The sequence below is a fragment of the Lathyrus oleraceus genome, chromosome 4, assembly GCF_024323335.1.
Source record: "Lathyrus oleraceus cultivar Zhongwan6 chromosome 4, CAAS_Psat_ZW6_1.0, whole genome shotgun sequence".
Taxonomy (NCBI): Eukaryota; Viridiplantae; Streptophyta; class Magnoliopsida; order Fabales; family Fabaceae; genus Lathyrus; species Lathyrus oleraceus.
Window position 1 is genome coordinate 463,603,096 of NC_066582.1, and position 24,679 is coordinate 463,627,774.

The 24,679-nt window shown below is 33.4% G+C and overlaps 1 protein-coding gene across 2 annotated transcripts; it reads right to left on the bottom strand.

Moving 5' to 3' along the window:
• Window positions 1-20,834: 20,834 nt before the first annotated feature.
• Window positions 20,835-24,140, bottom strand: LOC127076127 (GRF1-interacting factor 2). 2 transcript variants are annotated; one of them, XM_051017690.1, is made up of 5 exons: window positions 23,984-24,140; window positions 23,699-23,795; window positions 22,234-22,310; window positions 21,684-21,768; window positions 20,835-21,593 (listed from the first exon to the last, which is right to left on the bottom strand). In XM_051017690.1, the coding sequence occupies exons 2-5, from the start codon at window positions 23,774-23,776 to the stop codon at window positions 21,168-21,170; spliced, it is 666 nt and encodes a 221-aa protein (XP_050873647.1). In that variant the 5' UTR covers window positions 23,777-23,795; window positions 23,984-24,140; the 3' UTR covers window positions 20,835-21,167. The 2 variants fall into 2 exon arrangements, with proteins under 2 accessions (XP_050873647.1, XP_050873648.1); XM_051017691.1 differs by lacking the exon at window positions 23,984-24,140 and adding an exon at window positions 23,884-23,947.
• Between the last annotated feature and the right edge of the window lie 539 nt (window positions 24,141-24,679).

The window sequence follows — 24,679 nt, forward strand, 5'->3', positions numbered from 1 at the left end:
AGTATCCATATATGATTTTTATTTATATTACAACTCATGGTATTGAGGTGAGGTGCTTGGTTTCTAGTGCGAGTTCCATGAAGAGCATGCCCTATTGTGGACTCTTCTACATTATCTCATTTTTCAACTTGTGCAAAATTTGCATTTTCCGATCCTTCATGTCTGTTGTAATATCTTTGAGTTCTATGGATTCCCAATTTGTAGGGTATCCAATAATTTCAAAGCATTTATCTTTGACATGTCTATTCTTACCACATCGGTCACATTTGAATTTCGAGTAATCATGCCACTTTGATTTATCATGTTTGGATGAATAAAAGGCTGAACCTGGATCAGTCTTACTTTGTCTTTTTGTTTCAGTTGTAAAATTTGACTCCTCTCGTTGTATTTGATTGAAAACACGTCGTAGTGGTGGTAAAGGATCATAGTTGAGAATTGTGCCTTTGATGTGAGCGAATTGGTCAATGTCTAGACCTCCAAGAAATAGATGAGCGTGTTGATCCTCATCTCTTTTGTTAAATATTTGGAAGCTCCACAACTGCACTCCAATATCGGTTTTAGTTTATCAAGTTCATCAAAAACACTTTTGAATTGAGTGTAGTATTTTTTACACTCATGTCATACTATTTCTACATCAGACAAATGGTGTGCCATAATTGATGGATGTGTGGCATGTTGATATGGGAAAATCGTTCTTCAAGATCGATTCGTATGTCGCGAGTAGTTGAGGCGTGAGAGATGTTACCATGGAGGGTTGGTATGGCATTAATTATCCATGCCATCACCATGGAATCAAATTTCTCCCAGCTTAAAAAATCTACAGAATTCCGTGGTGATTTCTTGATTGAACCATCAATAAAACCTATCTTTACTTTTGCATGCAGAGTTGTTTTCATGGCTTTAAGCCATGTGCAAAAATTGTTTCCTATCAAGGTTGCAGAAACAAGTGGTGTTCCTAGGTTATCGAAATTGTTCAGAGTATATGCAGGGTTGGGTGGGATGATGATGTGTTGAGATTGTTCCTTCTCAGTTTTATCATCGTCGTGATCTTCCCGCTCGAATTCCATATTAGAAAGTGAATTGGGAAAACTCTTTCATGTATTTTCCTTGAAACAAATGGTTACATATGGTTGTTTAGATATGTTAATGTAAGCCTTTAAAGTAGTAACTAGGTGAATTAAGATAGCCACAAACTAACAAACATAAAAGTGAAGACATGATAAACTTTTAGCTTAATTTGGTTACGATAAAACCTAATCTCTAATAATTTCCATCCTAAATCAAGAAAAATATGGATGATTAAAGTGAGGCACAACCATAAATTTCTAGAATTCATATTTTTCCGACCACAATGAAAGAATGCATCTTCTTCTATACCACATATGAAATACATAGTCGGGGCGACCCGACCATATTGTGATGATGACGTAAAGATAATGTAGGAATAAAATCATGACAAACAAATCAAAAGAGGAACTTTATATTTTCTGGAATGCATGTTTCTAGATCCAATTCTAGAATTTTGATGTTTCATATAATTATTATTTGTTTTTGAAGGATCCAAGGGTATGCACTTTTAATAGTGCTAGTATCATTTATATAATTAGATCAAATGAAGACATCTTTTGTATTAGAGTTGAAGATGTGGCTTTTGATGGTGGGTTCATTGGTCATTTGACGAGAGAGTTATATATATATATATATATATATATATATATATATATATATATATATATATATATATATATATATATATATAATGGATGTGGAGTGGTGCGGTTCATTGAAACCCGGTACCATCCAACTTTCTTGGATGTGTAATTTCTTTTCAACCGACCAAATGAATAATAGTGATTATAGTACTCTTGTAAATAAATTTCGAGTCATAGTATCTATTGTGTCCTAAATAATTGTTTTTCTTAAGATAAGACAATATATATAATTTTATTAGTCTAAATAATAGTTTTTCTTAAGATAAGATAATATATTATTTTATTAGTCTAATTAATAGTTTTTCTTGAGATAAGACCATTATATTGAGTCCAAAATAAGAGATAAGATTATTAGCATATTGGTTTTCTATACAAAATTTTTTTTTTTTAAATCAACCTATTTTGATGACGCTCCATACATGATTAGATTTAATCAATAACAATTATAAATTGAAAACAGTCAATTTAAATCATTTTCAAAAACTTAAATATTTTAATCACGTAGGGTATCAAAAACTTGGATGAGGTTGGCGTTTTCTCCCTCTACCGACAGCTACAATTTAAATCTCTATCTCACTACACTAACTAATCCTTTAATCCTTATCTTCTTTGGTTTATCTTTAGAAGATGAAGCAAGAAATTGTATTTATCTACCGTATTAATTGTATGTAAGTTTTAGTCTATAGTGTTTACTTACCATAGGAGCATCACTAATGAAATTATTGTATGTTTTAATTCCCTCAAAAGCTTCATGGGTGGTATGAAAAATAATGCAAAATAAAATTGTTACAAAAGATGATTCATATAGACGTGAAGCTAGCATGGAACAAGATTCAGTGACATTGTTTTGATAACTTTTAACATATTTTTTAAATATAAAATAGAAAGGAAAAAGGAAAATTAAGATGAGAGAGTTGTAAGGGAGGGTGTGAGGAAAAGTCATGTGCACTTGGCGAGTTAAAGTTACTAAAATTCAATTAGGTAGGATGGTAAAATTAACTTTTTAGTCCATCGTGATAAACTATTAAAATACATATCATAATAATAGGTTAATAAGTTTTCTAACAATTTATACAATTATCCTTTAGATTTTCTAATTACACTTGTGTTTTTTATGATTTTCTTAAATATTCAAAAAAATATAAAATTATTGATTAGCCCAAATAAATTTTTTGAATATAAATTATAAATTATATTATTTATTTATTTAATTAAAAATAAACAACGTAAAATTATTTTGTATCCCTAGTCCACCAACGTAAGCAGAATTAGGCAATGCAACAAAGCGTTAATTCACGAGCCAGTATTCGGGACCTCCTATCCTTATTCAATCAACATAAGTACAACAATTTTCTTAGGTTTAACACATAGACTAATGGTCAGTATTTCCTATGTGTCCAAAATCAGATTAAAAGAGTATCTCGCATAAAAAGTATTACGAACAAGAAGTAATTGAATAGAATTATAAGTCAGAATACTCATGCAATATCAAATCAAACATATGTCCCAACAATATGGAAACATGTCCATCAAACACAACCTAACCTAGAGAGATTTAGCTACTCATAATTCAAAATACAATACCAAAAACAATTAAAAATGTTTGCATATGAATTCCCTTGAAGGATTGACCTCCAATGGCTTCCAATGCTCTCAAAGATCACCTCTGGTACTATAAACTCGTACTCCTTGTGTAGAAATTTGTAGCCCTTGAAAAACTTTCAAAAACCCCTTATAAAATCCTTTAGAATTGATCAGAACGCGTCAGAATAGCCTAGAAAAAGGGATCATCGCAAGATGCAGCTTACACATCCTTATGCGCGTGATTATTCCAGTGGTTGCACGATTTTGCTCTCTTTTTCACTTGACTTTCACTAAGTTCCTATTTCTTCACACTTAGCTATTTTTTCTCCTCCTTTGATTTTTCTTCTTCATTTTTTCTCATCTTTAACTTGTTTTGATTCGTTTCTTTGGCCGAAATCATGCAATGACGGGATGTCATCACAACCCCTAACTTGAATCATTACTTGTCCTCAAGTAACTTGCCTGCAATTGCACATTTCAAACAGAAAAACGAATGACCATCACCAATTGTGTTATCTGATCATCATTCCAGTTCCCGGCTTCAATCGAGCAAATTTGGAAAAGTTCTTCCAACACAACAAGTACTCAACTTGTCTCTCAACTCACTGATTTTTCACTCGAATTGACGAGGTAATCACACAATCAACGTACACAAGAATTTTACCATAATTTTGTAAATTTTTTAATAAAATCAATCAAAGTCCTCTAAACACATAGTTTTTGAGGTCTTTTAAGGTTGTAATGGGACTTATATCAGGGTAGGATAATTTGGGATAGTATGCTTAAACCTTTGGAGTTAAGTACCTAGTTTTCCTTATTTTATCATATTCATTTTCATATCAACTCTTACTTAATTACTTTGTTACTAGAGATTAACATTTTATGGTCTTAAACATTTCTTTTCTCATTTTTTGAAGAAGTTTCTTTGACTTCTTTATTTTTTCTCATTTTTATTTTTGAATTTTTGACCAAAATCTCTAAGTACACCAACCCCAAACTTAAACTTTTCTCACTTCCAAGAGTAACCCCAAACTTATTCTTTTGCATATGACCAAGGAACTAAATTTTCTACCTGATTCCAAAGAGAGGGTGTAAAAATTTAATCTTTCAAATCAATTAGCTAATAGATGTGGCTATGTCACTGAAAGAAAGGACTTAGACTCAAAGTGGTTAGCAAAGGATATAAACATAATATACGGGTTAGTTTGAAAAGACTCATAGTTTACCATAAACAAGTGCTCCAATGTGTATTCATCAAACCAATAGATTAAATCAAAAATAATGAAAATTCTAAATAGCAATTATATGGATGCTCTCATAAGAAAGAAAAGAAAACAATGGATTTTTTTGCTCAAATCTTACTAGTTGAGGTATCTGGAGGTTGAGTACAAGGTAGTTGGTTGTTCCTTTCTTCCTCAACTCTCAATCCGCAAGAAACTTTCTTGATGATCACCTTTATTTTTTATGATGCTTATGGTTCATCTGTTCACTGCTAAAATACAACTTTGTAAATCTGAAAGAAACAGCACCAACAAACTTGTTTATTAAAGACAAACATAAATTTATTGGTACAAAGGGGAACCAAGTATTGTAGTTAATACTATAGATTTACTTGCGAGAGTGACTTGTTGGATGTAAAAGGGAATCGTAAAAATTAATACAAATTCAGAAAACTCCAAATTAACACGTCGTTGGAGCGAAAAAAATGTCTTGCACGTCTTGCATGGTGTTGTTGAAGTCTTGGTTCTGTTTGGTCCACTCTGCCCCCTTTTGATTGATGGTGATGCTTGAGAGGAGTGACTTCGTTTTGGTCTATCTTTGGGAGAAGTCTGATAAACTTGGAGAGGTCAAAAAGTGGCATTTGACTTTTTCATATGAGGATTCATGAATGAGGTGATCAACCAGTGGCATTTGGTCTATCTCAGAAGTGAGTTCGAAGAATCAAGATAATCAACATATGGCAGCTGATTATTCTTGAGGAAAGCCTGAGACAAATTACTTTTGAGCAGAAAAGTAGTAAGTTGAAGACAAAAGGAGGTGTTTTCTATTCATCTCTTGGAGCTTGTGGCAGGAGTTCTGAGCTATCTATGGAAGATTATCTCTTGTAATGGGATGAGAATGTATATGTCCCAATTTATGTCTGATTTCTTTAGCATCAAGCTGGTGACTCAGTGATATCTGAAGATTATCAGATGGTGTTCTTTGTTTTGTTGTGAAGGATGTCCTAACTTATGTTAGAACATTTTGTGAAGTGGTTTTCTGTTCTGGTTAGAAGAGAGATTGACACAGAGTATGGATGTGTTCAGCTAAGAGGTTTGAACAGAGGGTGTGCTCTTGAAGACATGAAGATGCGTCTTATGTTTTCCATTCATCAAGTGGTTTGGGTTCTCCTTGAATCAGGAAGTTTGTAAAGGTCCAACTTTGGGGTGTTGGATATGTTCATATGTGATCTCCATGTTTCAGGAGGAGAGTTGATTGTTCATGACAGGGGGAGCTCTGTCGTTGCGTTGCAAGTAATCATCAAGCTTATGGTCTATGTGCTCTCAGATAACTGGGTATGGCACCTTGTTAGTTATTAGGATGATATGGTGTATGTCAAGGCTGAGTGAGCAGAAGAATGTCTGACCGGATGTCATGACATTGCCTTGGACAATACTGTTATTTCCTTCTGAATCTGAAAGTCATGAAGAAATATGGATGTGGTGTGTCTAATTATGACAAATTAGAATAAGCCTGAGTGTTACAATTGTGTGGTACAGGGGGAGTAACCATCTATTGGTGCTTGTGATTTTGGCTTTAGTGGTGCCAAATGTCAAGTTTCTACTGGAGGTACGAAAGTGGTCTTAGGAAATGTTGATAGGAAGAATACATGAAGAATGCAGGCAAAAGCCGCGTTGAATGTTAAGACATCGCGTGCAACGTGTCTGACTGCATACATGGAATAGTCTCCATGCACTGGAACTGTTGTTTTGGAAAAGAAACAGTCAAGAGCTATAAAAGGTATTCAAAGATAGTCTGAGATTTTATTGGTGATTCTCTGACTATTTCTCAGCAAATATTAATGAATCTTGACCAAGCATTTATTCCTACCGTTAATTCCTAAGCACGGGCTGGACTATTTAAAGGATGTAACAGCACTCCTCTTCTCACAAGAGAAACATTCCATTCCCTCTAAACCATGGGGTATGTTAAGGTTTGGGCAAACTGCGCCTGGATCTGGTTTTATGAAGGGTTCATTTACAAATGTTTAGCTAAAAAGGGGGAGAGAAATATTGTCCTAAGAATGTACCAGAAGCAAGCAAGCAAGCAAAATGTGGTAGCAAACAGAAGTTGGGCTTCAGGCACTAAAGTCACTAATTGTGTATACCTCTTGTGTCGTGTGATCTGAGTTAAGAAGACAGTTGTGTCTTGTGATCTGAGTTACATTGTCTATGTACTTAGCATTACATATTCTTCCAGAAGCCCTCCTGTTGAGGGGAAGGGTTGTGATGCAGCTGCATCTTGTACCTCTACTTCCTCATATACACCAACTTTGGTGTTTATGGTGGTGGAGATAATGACAGAGGCTTATTTGTTTTAGCTAAAATTTGCCAAAGGGGGAGATTGTTAATACCTTAGGATTGGCATTAATTTTGTAAACCAAATAATGTAATCATCTCTGTTGTTTTAATATGTTGGGTTGAAGAAGTTCAACATCTGGACCAACATGTCATGTACGATGTCACGACATCATGCCTGTGACATCGTACATGTGTAGAAAACTGAATTAATTAATTCAGTATATATTCTGGGATTAGTGAGGATATTTGGTGAATATCCTAACTTCCTTGTGGAGGTCTTAAAGACTCAATCAGAATATATAGGCTCTAAATATGGAGATATATATGGAGAGATTTTAGGAACTAAAAGATTGAAGACCTTATTTGTAGCAGAAATTTTCTGCTGACTTTGTAACAGCAAAGAAGAAGTTTGTTGCGATTTCTGAAGGCCCAAATCCAGTTGGGTGATTAGGTTATAAATAGCATATTGTAACCTAGTTTTTGTAAGCCTCTTAGAATGAAAAATTAGGGGTGTGTGTGAGGTAAACCTCCCAACCTGTGGGAAGGTTACCATGTGTTTCTCAGTGTTCAAAGCTGAGAGTATTTGTAACTCAAAGCCTGTAGGCAAGAGTTGTTATGGTCTTGAACGAAGCTGTGAAGCAAGTTCAAGTTGTTTAACATTACATTGTTTTTGTAGTGATAGGAATGGAAACTGGAGGTTTCTATCTAGGAGTTCCTAGGTATAGATTGCATTGGGTAGGGATTAAGTGAAGAGTTGTAAACGGAGGAGTTTAACTTTGAATTAATACTGCTGATAGTGGATCTTCTTCCTAGCTTGGTATGCCCCCAGAGTAGGTGATGTTGCACCGAACTGGGTTAACAATTTCCTGTGTTTGTTTTCCTTCTGCATGTTATAATCCTGTCTGCCTTAACTTAGCTTGTATTTCAGTCTGCTTATCAAGATAATATCAGACCTGGTACATAGCCTTCTGTCTGAATGTCAATCAGAATGTTTTGACATTCATCATTAATAGCACATACTGAATAATAGGCAAGTTGGTTTTTCTGCTTCAGTTCAGTATTTCAGTCTGGTCTCCAAGAGGATAACAGACCTGGCTAAAGGATCATTGTGAAACTGTCATGCCTTGACAGTTAGTCATGTATGCTGATACTGAAAGTAGAGTCTGGTTAGTCTTTTACAGTACAACAAATTTAGCACAGACTATTTTTCAGGAACATAACTGAATCAGCATGAGGTATATGTTCTGACTGTCAAACGGAATGTTGTGACATTCATTCCTGACAGCATGTGCTGAATTGTAGGGTGATTAGTTTTTCTGTTTCAGTAATTTTCTCAGGCTATTCTTCAGGAATCCAACAGCTGAGCTAAAATCCAGGAAACTAACAACTGTACTACATTAAATGAACCTAACAAATAGCCTATTTGTTAGCACCCTACTAAGTGGAAATTAGATTAACTTGTTCAACCTTTATTTTAGGAAATACAAGTACAAGGCCAGCAGACTGGAATAATGTAACAGATGATGTTCAAATCACTATTGAGACATCTTGCTGATTACTGTGTAGGAAAAAAACAAAAGTTAGTGCTATGGTTGATTTCTGCTGAGTCTTTCTACCAGATGCACAGAACTAGGTGTTCCTCCATTCTAGGGTGATATATAAGCAATGTCGTGACATCTGTGAACGTGAGTATATTAGTACAGGGTTTAATTTGTATAATTGTCTTGCTGTATTAGTTACAATGTTGGATCAGATGTCATGACTTGGAGTAGAATATTTGAACTCTGACTACGCCAGAATTACACACTAGATCTCAGATTTAATACTAATTCGCTGGATATTTGACAAAGTTTCATCTCTAACTTCTCTAAGAATATTTCCCTGTTACTTAGCACGATCTCTTGATGCCTGTTGAGTTTCTCGAAATTGAGTTGAGTCATCTTTATAAATTGGGCCAGGGTTTCTTCAAGTTGAGATGATGAATCCTCTTCCCATGAATGATCAGTGTTGATGTAAGTTTCTAGTTCATAATAATTTCCCGCAATCTTTTAAATTAGAGTTTCTGCTCCACGCTCCTTTGTATAAGCTACGAACTTTGCTAAAGTAGCCTTTATTTTCTCTTGCATGATTGTCATGACCTTGTCTCCAAAGAAAAAGAAAACTACATTAGTAGCACTGCACTAGATAAAAAATTAAAAAAAAAACTAAAAAGAGAAAGGATAGAAAAGGAAATTTAAGAAGAAACAAAAACAATTAATAACAAAAAAAATATTTACAATTGAAAATAAAAATAAAACAAAATTAAATATTGCACAAGCGTCGCCTTGTTGAAATTATCAACAGTCCACAGCAACGGCAGCAAAAACTTGATGACTTCTCATAAAGTGTAGCGATAATGTCGCAGTAATAAATAAGATTGAATCCACAGAGATTGCTATTTAACAAGACAAAGTTGTGCAATACGTAGAAAATAGTAAATTGGGGGGTTTTCACATTTGAATGTGAAAATAAAATAAAGATGTTTGACAGAATTACGAAGCGGTCAAGTTGTGTATAAAATCCTCTATTTCTCTATTATTGATGCTTAATGCATTACATGAATGATATTGACACTATAATCCCACGACGAATTAACAAAACTGCTATAACCAATCCCTTGTGATATAACTCAATAATCATTACTCAGAGTTTTCTATCCCTAGTCCACCAGCGTAAGCAGGATTAGGCAATACAACAGAGCATTAATTCACTATCCACTACTCGGGGTCTCTTATCCTTATTCTACCAGCGTAAGCACAATAATTGTCATAGGTCTAACACATAGACAAATGGTCAGTATTCCTTATGTTCCCAAAATCATATTAAAAGAGTATCTCACATAAAAAGCATTGCGAACAAGAGCAATGGAATAGAATTATAGGTCAAAATAATCATGCAATATCAAATCAAACATATGTCCCAATAATATGGAAACAGGTCCATCAAACACAACCTAACCTAGAGAAATTTAGCTACTCATAATTCAAAATACAACAAAAACAATTAAGAATTTTTGCGTATGAATTCCCTTGAAGGATTAGCCTCAAATGACTTCCAATGCTCTCAAAAATCATTTATGGTGTTGTAAACTCGTACTCCTTGTGTAGAAGTTCGTAACCCTTGAAAAAGTGTCAAAATACCCTTTAAAAGCCTTTAGAATGGATTAGAACGCGTCAGAAAAGCCCAAAAAAAGGGTCATCGCGCGTGTGATGACCTGCATCGTGTGCGCGATGCAGCTGGCACATCCCTATCGCGTGTGCAATGTTGTGTGATGATGCATATGATTATTCTAGTGGTTGCATGCTTTTAATCCCTTTTTCACCTGATTTTCACTATGTTCCTATTTCTTCACACTTAGCTATTTTTTACTCATTCTTTGGTCTTTCTTCTTCATTTTTGCTTCTCTTTAACTTTTTTTGATCCGTTTCTTCGACCGAAATCATGCAATGGCGAGATATCATCAACTCACTTACATCCAATTGCTTTTCTATGAGGTGGGAGTTCAGTTAATGTTCAAGTTCTATTCATCAAGAGTGAATTGTATTTTATCTTCATTGCATTAAACCACTCAGGATTTGCTAAAGCTTGCTTAGCTATGGTTGGTTCAGAAAGTACAAGAAAGGCCTTTGGTTTAGAGTTTCCAGTTTTTCCTTTTGTTATCATAGCATATTTGTTGGTAGGAAGTTTTATGGGCTTAGGTTGACTATGGAAAGAGGGTGATAAAGAATTAGGTGAGTCGGTGATGTTTTGAGCTAGTGGTGTTGAGTTGCTATGAGATTCCTTTCTGAGCAAGTCATTAATACAATCAAATTTGTGATGCTCGGTTGCATAACCATGATTAGGACTATGTGTATATGGTTGTGGTACACCAGTGGTGAATTATTTTGGTGACTCAAGTTGAGTTTCAGGTACTTGAGAGATGCTTTGGTTAGGCATATTTGGTGATGACTGATTTGTAAGGTTAATGCCTAACTGGTCATGTTGAGAGGTCAATGAGACAGGTGAAGAATTTTTTGCAACTGGATGTGGTTCATGTTGAATTTCATTTAGAGTAACTACATGTGTATGTACATGAGTTGTTCCTAATATAAGTAGGCTTAGAGGGTCAAAAATGTGTGCATCAATTGAGGCTTTGATAATTGGAACTTGTTATGATATAGAGTATGGAAATTATGCTTAATTGAAGACCATGTATTTTGATATATAAATTTCGCCATCTGGATCCATGCACTTGTGACCCTTATGTTGATTGTAGGGCCTCAGGTGAGGATAACATGAGCAACCAAATACTTTGAGTGTCTTATATGCAGGTTGCTTATGATGTAAGGCATAGAAGGTTGAGACATAGTTTGGTATAAGTTTAAAGGCATTAAAAGTATCATTTTTCTGTTTTAGCATGTAGATCTAGGTGTACCTTGTGTGAGCATCAACAAAAGAAACATAATAAGAGTAACCACCTCTAGATGGAGCTAGTGATGCCCCCATAGATCTGTATGAATCAGTTCATATGCCTTAAGATATGAAAGGGTGCACTAGAGTGGTGAACAAACAAAGACTCAAAAGATAAACCATAACATTAGGTATCTTCAAAACATGCAAACCTCAAAAGTGAGGTTTGAGTCTCCTTAAATAGAAATGTCTTCTAGGATTTTCTTCTTTGGATTTCATATTTGATTTCGTCCAAAATAATAGCAGAATCTTGTTGGATTTGATTTGCTTCATAAATCTCTCCAACAAAAGATATGGTTTATTATTAATTCAACTTCAAATTTAAATCTCCATTTAAATTGACTTGATCTTCAATAGTTGTCAAACAAAACACATAAACACATTATTATAATGCAACAATGAATCTGATTAAATCTTAACTACAATTTTGCTCCAAAATGATATCCATCATGACTTGCTGAACATGGCCAGATGTTGCACTGCACGTGTTGCAACATCGTGTTCCACATGTTACACCAGAGCATCCAAAAAGACTCTTCTTTATATAAGTCTTCTTAGTAGAGTAGTTCTTGGATCAAATCTTCCTTAAAGGTACATCCAGGTAGATCTTCTTTGACTCAAATAAATCTAAATCTTTTTAAGATGATTTTGGATTATTAATATAAACTTCTTTCCAAAAGAAAGCCTTTGGATCTACTGAAGAAGTCAAATCCATAACTCTTCTGAAGGACATCTGTAGATAGTCAGAACCCAAACCTCAAGCTTATTACTTAACTAGTTCTATTAATCACTTTAGTTAAGCATCTCTTGTTTAGCATCAACCTCAGATGTTGGAACACAAGTTTGCACATCTTATTCCACATGTTGCCTAAAGTACATCTTATTCATATGTTGTTTTACCTAATGCAGTCAATCCAAAAGAAACAACAATTGTGTGAAGTAATTCAGAGAAGAACAAATGTGATCACTTGCACCATAATCCACTGACCAAGATCCTAACGAAGTTTGGCTTAAAAAGTAAGTCATTTGAGTAATACCTGAAGTGATGTGGCTGCTAGTTTGATTAACAACATTCATTTTGCTAGGGTTCTGCAACAAACTTATCAGTTTCTCATATTGGTCTTTAGTAAAACCATAAGAATACTTTTCTTTTGTGCTTTTGGAATCATCAACATCATCTCTATCTTCAGCATGTTCCGGGGAAGTATTATTAGCTGGAGAGGATTTTCCATAATTGGGAGGAAATCCATGTTTTCTATAACATGTATCAATAGTATGTCCAATTGTATCATAGTATGAACATTCTTTACTCTTGTATCCAAATGAATTAGATTTATTTCTAGAGCCAAATGAAGATCCACTAGAGCCATGACCTTTGCTTTGAAATTTTATGGCATCACTTGTATTTACAAGGACTTTTGATTCATCAATGTGTAGAAAAATATGTTGTATTTCTTATTGAAGCACCATAGAAAATATACGATCAATAGGTGGTAGAGGATTCGTCAAGAGAACCTGAGCACATACCATATCAAATTGGTCATTGAGACATGTTAAGAACCGGATGGAACGTATGATATCATGATCATGTCTGGCATTGCTGACACCAATAGCACATACACAATGATGTGGACAAGCACAAACAGGTGTGGGTAAGTAAGCCTCAATTTCTTCCTGTAGAGTCTTGAGATTTATAAGAACTAAAAAATTGATCTTGATTCTTGTTTCAAACTAAAAATTTGCACTGAAGCTCAGAAATTCTAATTTAATCACCTTGAAAGAATCGTTCTTTGAGTTCTTTCCATACATCAATGGAATTCTCAAGGAACACTATGCTTTGAGAAATGGAGTCTTCAATCGAATTCATGATCCAAGAATGAACAAGCATGTTGCAGCGACTCCATGCTTTGAAGTTTGAATCGAATTCAGTAGGTATTATTATCATTCCATCAACAAAATCGAATTTGTTCTTACTACCGAGAGCCCGCCTCATTGATTGAGGCTAAGCATGGTAATTTGAATGTTCAAAATTGTTTTAACAACCACCGAAGAAGGTTCACTGTAGTATGCATTTCCAGAGATTTGTGATCCGTTGTTGCACACGGGTCAAAAACAAGTTTAAAAGTGTAGTAAAACGGAAGCGACACTCGAATGTCGTATCACAAGGACTCTTGAATGTTGTAACCAAACGAATTAAAATAATGGGGTTTTTAAGATTCACAACTTAAACCGAAGATGATTAAAGGTAAAAGAAAAATTGATAAATAAGCTAATCTACTGTATTAATTTCCGACTTATCATTGATTCTTATAATTTCAATTCCCTAGCAGATTCAGTCCCATTTGATTACAATACCCACTGACAAGCGCAATTGGTATTATATGATGTATGTTCCTAATTTCCGAATTAAGCAAACAGATTTAAACAGACGCGACTTAATCAAACACGATAACGAAAAAGCTACGCTATCAAATTTAATCAAGTATATCCTATAAGAAACAATTGAATTAAGCAAACTAAAGTAGTTGAATTAAGCAAACGGTTTTATATGAAGAATTGAAAAGAAATCAAAATTAAACTGAAATTAATAAAAACCTCAAAGTGGAATTCGAATACAGCAGATCAACTCTTTGGGAATTAGCTCTCCATGGTATTCGTATGCCATATTCTCGATTTCATGAATGCTGAATGATCAACCCTAACACTAATAAGTTGTTTAAATAGAGCAAGGGAATTCATGCCTAATGGCAATCGACCCGAAAAAATACAAAATCGGCCCAAAAACTAAGTATTTTCTAAAGTTTGGAACTAAAACAAATTATTTGACCCTTCTTCACTCCAAATCAACTTCTGACTTCAACATGAAACTTTTTTCTTAATCTCTCAGCTTTCCAATGCCTATTAGAACGCGTCAAACTAATTCTCACAGCTCAAGTTATGATCTGTACATTGACAAGGTATCGAATAATTGTTTAAGTTGTAAATAAAGTACGAAAATAAAATAAAGCCATAAATAAACTTAAATATAAAAACGCACTAAAAGAGTAAAAATAATAGAATAAACTATAGAGTTTCCTAAATACAATAGTAGAAGAAGGTGCATCAAAATGAACTCATCAAATTCCCCCACACTTGAACTTTTGCACTCCGAGCAAAACTAGAAATTCAAAATTTAAAACAGAAAAACAAGAGAAAAACAAAACATGAAATTCCAAAGGTTCTCAGGATACAAAGTGCAAGCAAAATTCTAAGTCTAAGTTTCAAGAAAATGGCATTACTAAGTAACTCTTTTGTGACATTCAAAGCAAATACGAAAAACTGATTACCAAAGAGTACATCAAAAGCAGCAAGATCCTCACAAGATAAAATCCACTCAACTCTCAAGTGTTTAGGTTGATTGTTTACACTCAAATCACAATATAAAAATTAGTACTACCATAAACTTGAAAAGACTCTAATATCCACAATTGAATTACATGCACACAAAGATCAAAAGGACTTTTATTAGGTTGTAACTTGGTCAGGATATGGGTGAGATGAATTCTAAGGGATACCAGGCTAAGATTCAAATGGAGAAAAGAGACATGAAAGAACTTGCGGGAGTTGAACTACATTCATCCACTTTCAAACAATAACTTTTCTGCTATTTTTCTTCTCTTTTATCTTTTTTTTCTGTTTTTTTTTCTTCAGAAGGAATATGTAATGACATCCTTCTTTACTTTTTCCAGTTTTTTTATATATTTATTTTCTTCTTTTTCTACGTGTATTTTTTTCTTTTTCTGCCAACTTTTGAATGAAATGTCACAATTATAGTTATTTAACCTCACACAAGTTCAAACAAGGCTCTTTCAATCCTATGAATGGGCGATAACATTATTTTTCATATTCAGGCTTATAATGAGTTTAAACAAAGAATGGGATAATATGCTCAAGGGGTTTTCAAACAAAGGATACAATTATTCAGGGTTGGTTTTTTGGCTAAGTGGCTAAAAATAAAATTAAAACAAGTTGCACTTATCATACCAGTATGCACAAGTAATCAACAGTTTCAAAAAGAGTAAATTCAAGTTTTAGAGACTAACAGACATGAGTGAAATCACACAAGAAAGAAAGAGGTGGATTTTTTAATGTTATCAATTAAAAGGCTCAAAATCTCACAAGGTTAATTGATCTACCACAAATGATGTACAATTTAGAGTTTAGTCCAACATACCATACTAAGAATGCACAAAACGAATCAATCACATCACACCATAATTCTGTAATCAAGAGAACAAATAAAATACTCATAATTGTAACTTAAAAACCATAGAAAAACATGATTTTTTATGTAAGAAAATAAATAAAAATAAAGACACTGAATGAAATAAAATAAAGTAAATGATTCTCTCCCCCATACTTAAACATACATTGTCCTCAATGAAAGAACATAAATGTAAAATAAGAGTGAGAGAAAGGAAAGAACACATCTGAGGAGTCAAGGCAGATAAATGATCGCAAAAGAAGCTTTTCCCAAATAGAGCTCTTCTACAGTCTCGTCTTCCAAAGTAGGAATCTCACGGAGTAGTTTTAGGTAGTGTTCATTGACCTTGAAATTTTGATTAGTGTCTTCTCCTTGTATTCCAAGATCAAAGAAGGATCTTCGGTAAGTAAAAATGTTGAATGGGCACGTGAAAGTGATCTCCTTTTCACAACATCAAGAATCAAAGGATTACGAGGTTGTCTCACTGCTTTTGTTCCATCTTTAAGTGAGATTCTATGCATACAAGTGACATCCAAGGTCCATCTAATTCCCTTCTTATGTTCCTTCTCAAGTTCAAGCTTTGATGAATAATATAAATCCTCAAGAAGTGGTTTAGGCTCTAAATAAGGTGGTTGTTCAATGGACGGTATGTTTGGGGCAGCCGGGATGTCAAGAGCTTCAGCTACATAAACAACTTCATTTATATTGTCACCCTGCAAGGCAATATCAATCTCAGCACAAACAACACAAAGGTTGGTGTTAGTACAATCATCACATGAGTAAATATCATCAAAATCATAAAAAGTTGGAAAATCAGCTGAAAACAAATCAGAATAAACTTCATCAATAACTTCAGAAAGAAACTCTATTTGAAAAACAGAATGCTCTTCCTCGTCAATCTTCTTATTTTTCAATACTCTTTGTGGGAAAGGGATTGGTGGTACATACTCTTTTTCAGCCTCAACAACAATAGATAGTTCAGGTTTATTTTCAGGTGTTACACAAACAAAATTTAGGGGGGGGGGGGGGGGGGGTTCTGCAACTTTTTCATATCTCAAGGATATTGCATTCACATTAGGGTCTTTTGGATTAACTACTATCTGGGCAAGTAGTTGGTTCGATCCTTGAGCTTGTTGCATGACATTCATTGAAGTGGCAAGTTGTCTAAGTTGTGTTTGCAAAGTCTGAATACTAGAATTTGTTCGCTGCTAAAATTGGAGACTATTTACAGCCATTTGCTTGACAAGTTCCTCTAGTGAAGATTTGGAAGGTGAATAGGTGGTTACTTGTGGGGGTTATATGGTGGTGGTGGCAGGGGTAGCATCAACTGTTTAAATCTTCCCCAATATTTTGTCAATGATTCATTGCCCTGTCTAATACCACATATATCATTTCTAATTGATGTAGCTCAGAAGGCAGGAAAGTATCTTTCTAGGAAGATTTTCTTTAAATCATTCCATGTTGTGACAGAATTAGGCTCAAGATAGTATAATCAATCTTTTACAGCACCCTGTTGTGAGAACGAGAATTCTCTTAGCTTGATGTGATCCTCTGTGATTCCTTCAGGTTTCAAAGGTGTAGAACACACAACCTTAAATTCTTTTAAACTCTTATGTGGATCATCACCTGCAAGACCATTAAACCTTGATAACACGTGTATTAAACCAGATTTCAATTTGAAAGGTACATCAGTAACAAGATATTGAATACATAAAGCATTATAATTAACATCAACGGCAACACGTTCTTTCAGAGTTCATTGGCCAACCATGTTAAACTCAATAGAAAAGGGAAACAAAATTAACAAACAATGAGAAACCACATAACTAATTCAGTAATGCAGCAACAAATAGGAAAATACCGACAATATCCCTATTAAGCAAAAACAACTGAAATACGGGAAAAGTCATAAAAATAAATTCAGAAAAATACAAAAACACAAAATTTAATCTAATTAAGTGAGATAAGAATTTTGAGAATTTTTTCGGAATTTTCTGAAACTATCAAAACAGAAAACAAATTATAAAAAAAATAATAAGGAATTTCGAATTTTTAGGGGGCGTCCACTATTTAGAGACTTTAGATCCTTGATTTTTGTCTAATGAATCGACAAAGAATCGGAATAATCTGAGACAATTTTCTTAAAAATAATTTTTTTATGCTAAAACGCGAAAAGGCCAGAACACAAGAAAGTTAGGGCAAGAATGCTGAAACGCAACACTTATGACTCTAATATTGGTTAAAATCGACAAAAGTCCCCGGCAATGGCGTCAATTTGATTCGATATCGCACACGGGTTAAAAACGAGTTTAAAAGTGTAGTAAAATGGAAGGACACTCGAATGTCGTATCACAATGACTCTTGAATGTTGTAACCAAACAAATGAAAAGAATGGGGTTTTTAAGGTTCAAAACTTAAATCGAAGCTGATTAAAGGTAAAAGAAAAATTGATAAATAAGCTAATCTACTATGTCGATTTCCGACTTATCGTCAATTCTTATAATTTCAATTCCCTAGCGGATTCGATCTCATTCGATTACAATAGTCACTGACAAACACAATTGGTATTATATGATGTATGTTCCTAATTTTTGAATTAAGCAAATGGATTTAAGCATACGCGAATTAAGCAAACCCGACTTAATCAAACACGATAACAAAAAAACTACGCTAACATGATTATAGTTAAGGATCATACAAACAATCAAATTTAATCAACTATATCCTATGAGAAACAATCTAATTAAGCAAACAAAAGTAGTCAAATTAAGCAAACGAGTTTATATGAAGAATTGAAAAGAAATCAAAATTAAACTGAAATTAATAAAAATCTCAAAGTGAAATTCGAATACAGCAGATCAACTCTTTGAGAATTAGCTCTCCATGTTATTCGTATGTCTTGTTCTCTATTTCATGAATGATGAATGATCAATCATAAAACTATTAAATTGTTTAAATAGAGCAAGGAAATTCGGGCCTAATAGCAACCGACCCGAAAAAATACAAAATCGGCCCCAAAACTAAGAATTTTCTTAAGTCATAAATTAAAATGAATTATTCGATCCTTCTTCACTTTGAATCAGCTTCTAACGTCAACATGAAACTTTTAGCTTAATCTCTCAACTTTCCAACGCCTATTAGAACGTGTCAATCTGATTCTCGTAGCTCAAGTTATGGTCTGCATAGTGATAAGGTATAAAATAACTGTTTAAGATGAAAATAAAGTACGAAAATAAAATAAAATCATAAATAAACTTAAATATAAAAACACACTAAAAAAATAAAAATAATATAATAAATTATAGAGTTGTCTAAATACAATAGTATAAGAAGGTATATCAAAATGAACTGATCAATTTGAGAGGAATCTGAAAGAAGAGAATTCACAGGATTTACAGGAGGAATTATAGAAGAGCTCAGATATCATCATGAACTTATGCAAGTTGCAGATGAAAACAACATAAAATATGATAGAGAAGAAGAAGAATGAGTGAAAATGAAATAGATTGATTTGCATAATTAAGAAGTTAGTTACATCATAGTATATATAGTCATAGAAGCTTCTAACTAACTAGTAACAAGCTCTTAGCAACCTATGATTGTAAGTCAATAACATCACTAAATACTCATATCAATTTGAATCAATGTGACTTGATACACAAGTAACTGGTTGCATGTAGTTGCAATTCTACTACTTGTTTGGCATAAGTTCAACCAGATGAACAATGTTAGTATTTTAACGCTCAAATCAATAAAAATAATGAAAAGTAATGTGTGAGTTATAATATATTTGAATATCGGAGACAACGTGTTTTTCCTTATATATATTAAGCATGATTGACACCGTTTGCACGTGATACGACTTGTTGCGTATAGACCGTCAGATTGAATTGAACGCTGTTTAATGTGTTGGAATAGGGAATTATATGTTTTTAATCGGAATAAAGGCCTATTTGTTCCATGCGTATTTTAACTTGAAATTTGCTCTTTGATATTGCAAACGGAGTGGTGTTATTAAAAGGGTATCCATGTGAATCTTGGCATCTCGGGTCATAACCTGCAAAATTTTGCCGCAGAAGTTTGCTTCGTTTGTTTGTTTTGATATTAAATTTCTGTGCGTGAGCTATATGTACTTTCTCCATTGTGTACATATTGTGTTAATGGCTTTAATTTCAATAAAATATTTTCTTTTTTTTATTCTTAAAATAACAATTTTAAAATAGTAGAGAACATTTTCTCAGGAAAAAAAAAAGGGCAGAGAACGAGTAGTATTCATATAAACATTTGTGTTTACTTAATTTAATGATTTTATAAAGTTTTATTTGTTTCTTACACAGCTAAATATTTATTGATAAAAACGAAATTAATTATGAAATCAAAAGGTTATAAATTAAAAAGAAAACCCCCTTCTTTCGTATAAAAAAAATAGCGTACAAAACAAGTACATGGAATTTCGTATAAAAAAAACTTCCAGCTCATCTACATCTCATTGATTTATTTCTTTTTGTTTACTTTTATTTAAAATTTAAATATCGATTGTATATTTTCATAATAAATATATTATAAATTTCTATTTAATCATTATTTAATCGTGCAAATTTTGAATCACATGCTCTAGGCCTCCTTACACCTAATTCTGTCGATTTATTTAAATATACACACAAAAAAATCATCTAAATATATATGATATAAAATACAAAATTAATTTTTTAATTTTAAAAAAATTATGATTTTTTTTAATATTTTACAAAACAATTTTATAAAATTTATAAAATCCATTTTAGAAAATACAAAAATAAAATCATTTTTTTAAAACTAAACCTTTTACTTAAAAAATCCATTTGTAACTTTTGAATCTAAACATGATAACAACAATTATTGTTCAATTCAATTTTGCAAGAATTTATGCGAATATAAATCATTTTACCTTCGACTCATTTTCTTTTTACGGAAATCAATTTTTCATAATCATTTCAGTCGAAATCAGTTTTTTTTCACAACATAACCAAACACTGCCCTTTTGGGGCCCACCTTTAATTTACTTGAAAACTACTCAAAGAAAGCATTAGAAGTGTGAAAACAGTTAAACCCACACTTCCCTCTTTCATTTCACACTTTACTCTTTATTTCACTTCACATTTTGTTTTCTACTCTTTCAATACTATCTTCATTTTTCCATAACACATGATCAAATTTCAATCTTCATTGAACAATATCCATGAATTCTATGCTAAACTAGATCACACATGAAAGCACTCAATAACAACTTATTATAAAAAGTGACTGAAAATTAAGAATGAAATAAAGTTACAAAAAAAAGTTTAACACAGAATTGAAGAGCATTCACCCTCTTCCAGTAACAAATACTTCCTACAGTATAATATTGCGACAACAACAATTTCGGCCGACACAAACCCGCTGCATGCGCCAAAATCCTAGAAAACACAACATCTACCTAAGCTCCTTTGGTCGACCAATCAAAAGGCATCAAGATCATACTAGCCATATGCTATCTTTTTAAAACCTAATATCAACAGTCACAAGGTATTTATTTTATTAAATATTACATTAAAAACTAACTCACTTCGCCTCTTCCGAACCGTCTCCACTGTTATGCGTCGCTGCAGTGGCGGCGGAGCTTCCTTGCCCATCTCCACCGGCTGTCCCAGTTTCAGAAGCATCTTGCTTGCTTCCACCACCACGTCCATCATTCTGACCACCAACTCCACCACTACCACCACCGAGAGCAGCCTCATTGTGCACATTGTGCATTGGATGCATGCCGTTATTCATCCCTCCGGCCCTATGTCCCATTTGACCTTGCATAGCCTGCTGATGAAGCTGCTGCTGCTGTTGCTGTTGGTCCTGCATTTGATGTGGATTACCACTGAACTGCATTGGCATCTTTTGCGGGAACATCCCTTGTTGCTGAGCCATTGCTGCAGCAGCAGCTTGAGGATGCTGCATAAAGAACCCTTGTTGTTGCATTGCAGGGTGCGGGGCCATCTAAATGAGTTCAATACATTACAAGACAGTTAAATCAATGTTACCAAAATTCTTACAACTTATACGGGACAAACTATGCTCGATTTTTACCTGCGGAGGCAAGGTCGGTGTCTGTGGCTGCGCATCAGCAATTGCAGCTAAATACATCAAATTCTTCTGAAGTTGAGCTTGATACCTAAAACATCAAATTCATTGCACTACAGTAAGTATGTATCTTATATGATATGTAATTAATACCGCGATATGTTTCTAATTGAATAATATAACCATTTAGAGGTGAGTGGGGAGTGAATGATCATCAAATGGAAATGGAGAGAGGTCATTAAAATGATAAAAAAAATCCAATAAAAATGAAGAGTAATGAATCCGCGGCATATCAGGCCGTATCACCGCCGTATTAAAATTTTTTGTTTTTTAAAATAAATAAATTAGAATACTCCTTCGATACGTATCGGCGCCATAATGTGGCATTTAGGCATATGAATACATATTGGATACGATTCTGCATGTTCTGTGTTTCATTGGTTATTAGAAAATTAGAAATAAAGACCATAAATAATACTTTAGTGAAATGTTGTAACTAATTTAAGTCCAAACAAAAGCAGCAAAATCATGCAGGGAGATTTTACTAGGCACTTACTGGGCACATTCTGCGAGTTTCCCAAGATTTTGATTGTCCAGTATTGCCAAAATCAATTTCTTGTTCTCGTCAAGATACTGCACCATATGCAAAGAGAGGGAGTTAAACAATCGAGCAATAATTATTATGAGAGATTGCACTAAACAAACATGTATAATCAAGGAGAAAAACAGTTCAAATTCTATCAAATATTCTATCTTAACAACATCTTTTTGCATGTGACATAATTTCACAGCTCGAGTATGGAATTCTTCAAATGGGGAAGACATGTATGGAATTCTTCAAAACATTCCATTCAGAATAGACAAGTAGAACACAAGTAGAATAACATAATAACCAAAACAACACGTGGCGGCTGCTTTGGCGCCACAATGCAAAATCCGCAACGCTGCACCTTTAAATGGTGCTATGTTGAATCTACACAACCGCATTCCGCCACGGCACCGCCATGGCCGCAATTTGAAAAGACTAAAAAGGAGAATCTATCACACAATAGTGTAACGTGATTTAAGTGTGGCGGGAGACACTTTTTTCATATCTTAAAACATCTTTTCCTACGCAACAGAATTTCACAGTTCTGTTTTCATTAAAATTCCAAGCTTACTCAACACAAAACTGAAGAGCAAGGAAATTTCCAAGTGATTATCTCTAGCGCGTCTATGTACGACGACTCGTATTAAAAGGAGAAATCATGCGCCTATGCTTAATAAGATGGACAGATTCTCAAGATCGAGAATCTAACACAGACAATGACGCAGACAGCTTGATAGGTACATGGTAAAGAAGTTCTCAATAAGTAGTTATACATATATACAAATACACCTTATATACATTAACAATCAGTTAATGTCAGCGCGTCAGTTGACATCAAAAAACCCGCGAAAAAATAAGCGCGCATCAGACATCAAAAAACCCGCGAAAAAATCAATGCATGAGTTGACATCAAAAAACCCGCGAAAAAATCAGTGCATGAGTTGACATCAAAAAACCCGCAAGAAAATCAGTGCATGAGTTGACATCAAAAAACCCGCGAAAAAATCAGCGCGTGTCAGTTGATAACAAAATAACCGCAAAAAAAAAAACAGCGCACATCAGTTGACATCAAAAAAACCCGCGAAAACCGCGATAAAAGCATGGCTCATCAGTTGAAATCAAAAAACCCATAAAAGAATCAATATAAACAAGTTTGATTCTCAAACAAGATACAAATTATATATCATTATCACAGGTTTTATATTCTCTATTTGCGACATTCCAGTACAACTACATGTCCAATCACACAACTAGAAAGAATCTTATCACTTTGCAGATAAGATGCTAGATCATCAAAAATAAGAGTACATATTATCAAAAAAACGAAATCATTCTATCATGTTTAACAACTGTAATAACCTTTCAATATCAAAATATCACAAAGAAGAGAAGAACAATCAAACCAAGAAAAATAGGGAGAAAAAAAACATACTTTTTGAATCTGCTCGGTGGTTATGTTTGTCTGTGGGAACGAAGGCATCATAGGAATCATTTGAGGTGTTTGCTGCATCTTTTCCCCCGTAACTTCACTGAAATATTGAATTGAAAAAATTAGATTAAAAAAAATAAAACGCATAAACCCTAATTTCAGCAAAATTGCGGCAATCAACAATTAACCAAACGAAATCACGTGTAGAAACGCATCACTAAATCCAATCAATTAGTTGGAAAAAAAGAGGGAAAGACAAAAACTTGAACAGAAAGAAAGAGAGGGAACCTGGGTTTAGGTTGAGAGGTAAATGTCGAAAACAAACGTGTGCAGTGAGGTTGTGTGTTGTGACAAGATCCTTGTTTCTGGAATCCAACGACAAAGCAACAACATAAAAACAAAGAGTAAACTAAGGTAGTTTAGTAGTGTTGGGTTGAATATAATATTATAAAAATAGGAGTAGCTTTGGGCCCACATTAAAAAAATATTACATATACATTCAATTAAACTCATTTTAAAATGTAAAATAATATAAATAATTTAACATTTATAAACTTATCTTCCAGAATACATGATTCTTATTAATTAATTAATTAACAATATAAAAATAATTTATATGATTAGTACACTATCTTTTATATAGGATTAATTACTATGCACTGTGTCGATTCATCACAATCACCCGTTTATATTATTTTATAAATTTTTAAAATAAAAATCAAACTTATTTTAATATCCAACATCTAAGATTAATTGATGATGTAAAATCATTTTACACTGTGTATTTCAATTAAATCTCTTATTTATGAGATTAATTATTATGTATTGTCAGTGTATTATATATATATATATATATATATATATATATATATATATATATATATATATATATATATATATATATATATATCTATATATATATATATATTATATATATATAATATATATTTTCTCTCCTATCTTGACTTCAGAATTCATTTTCAT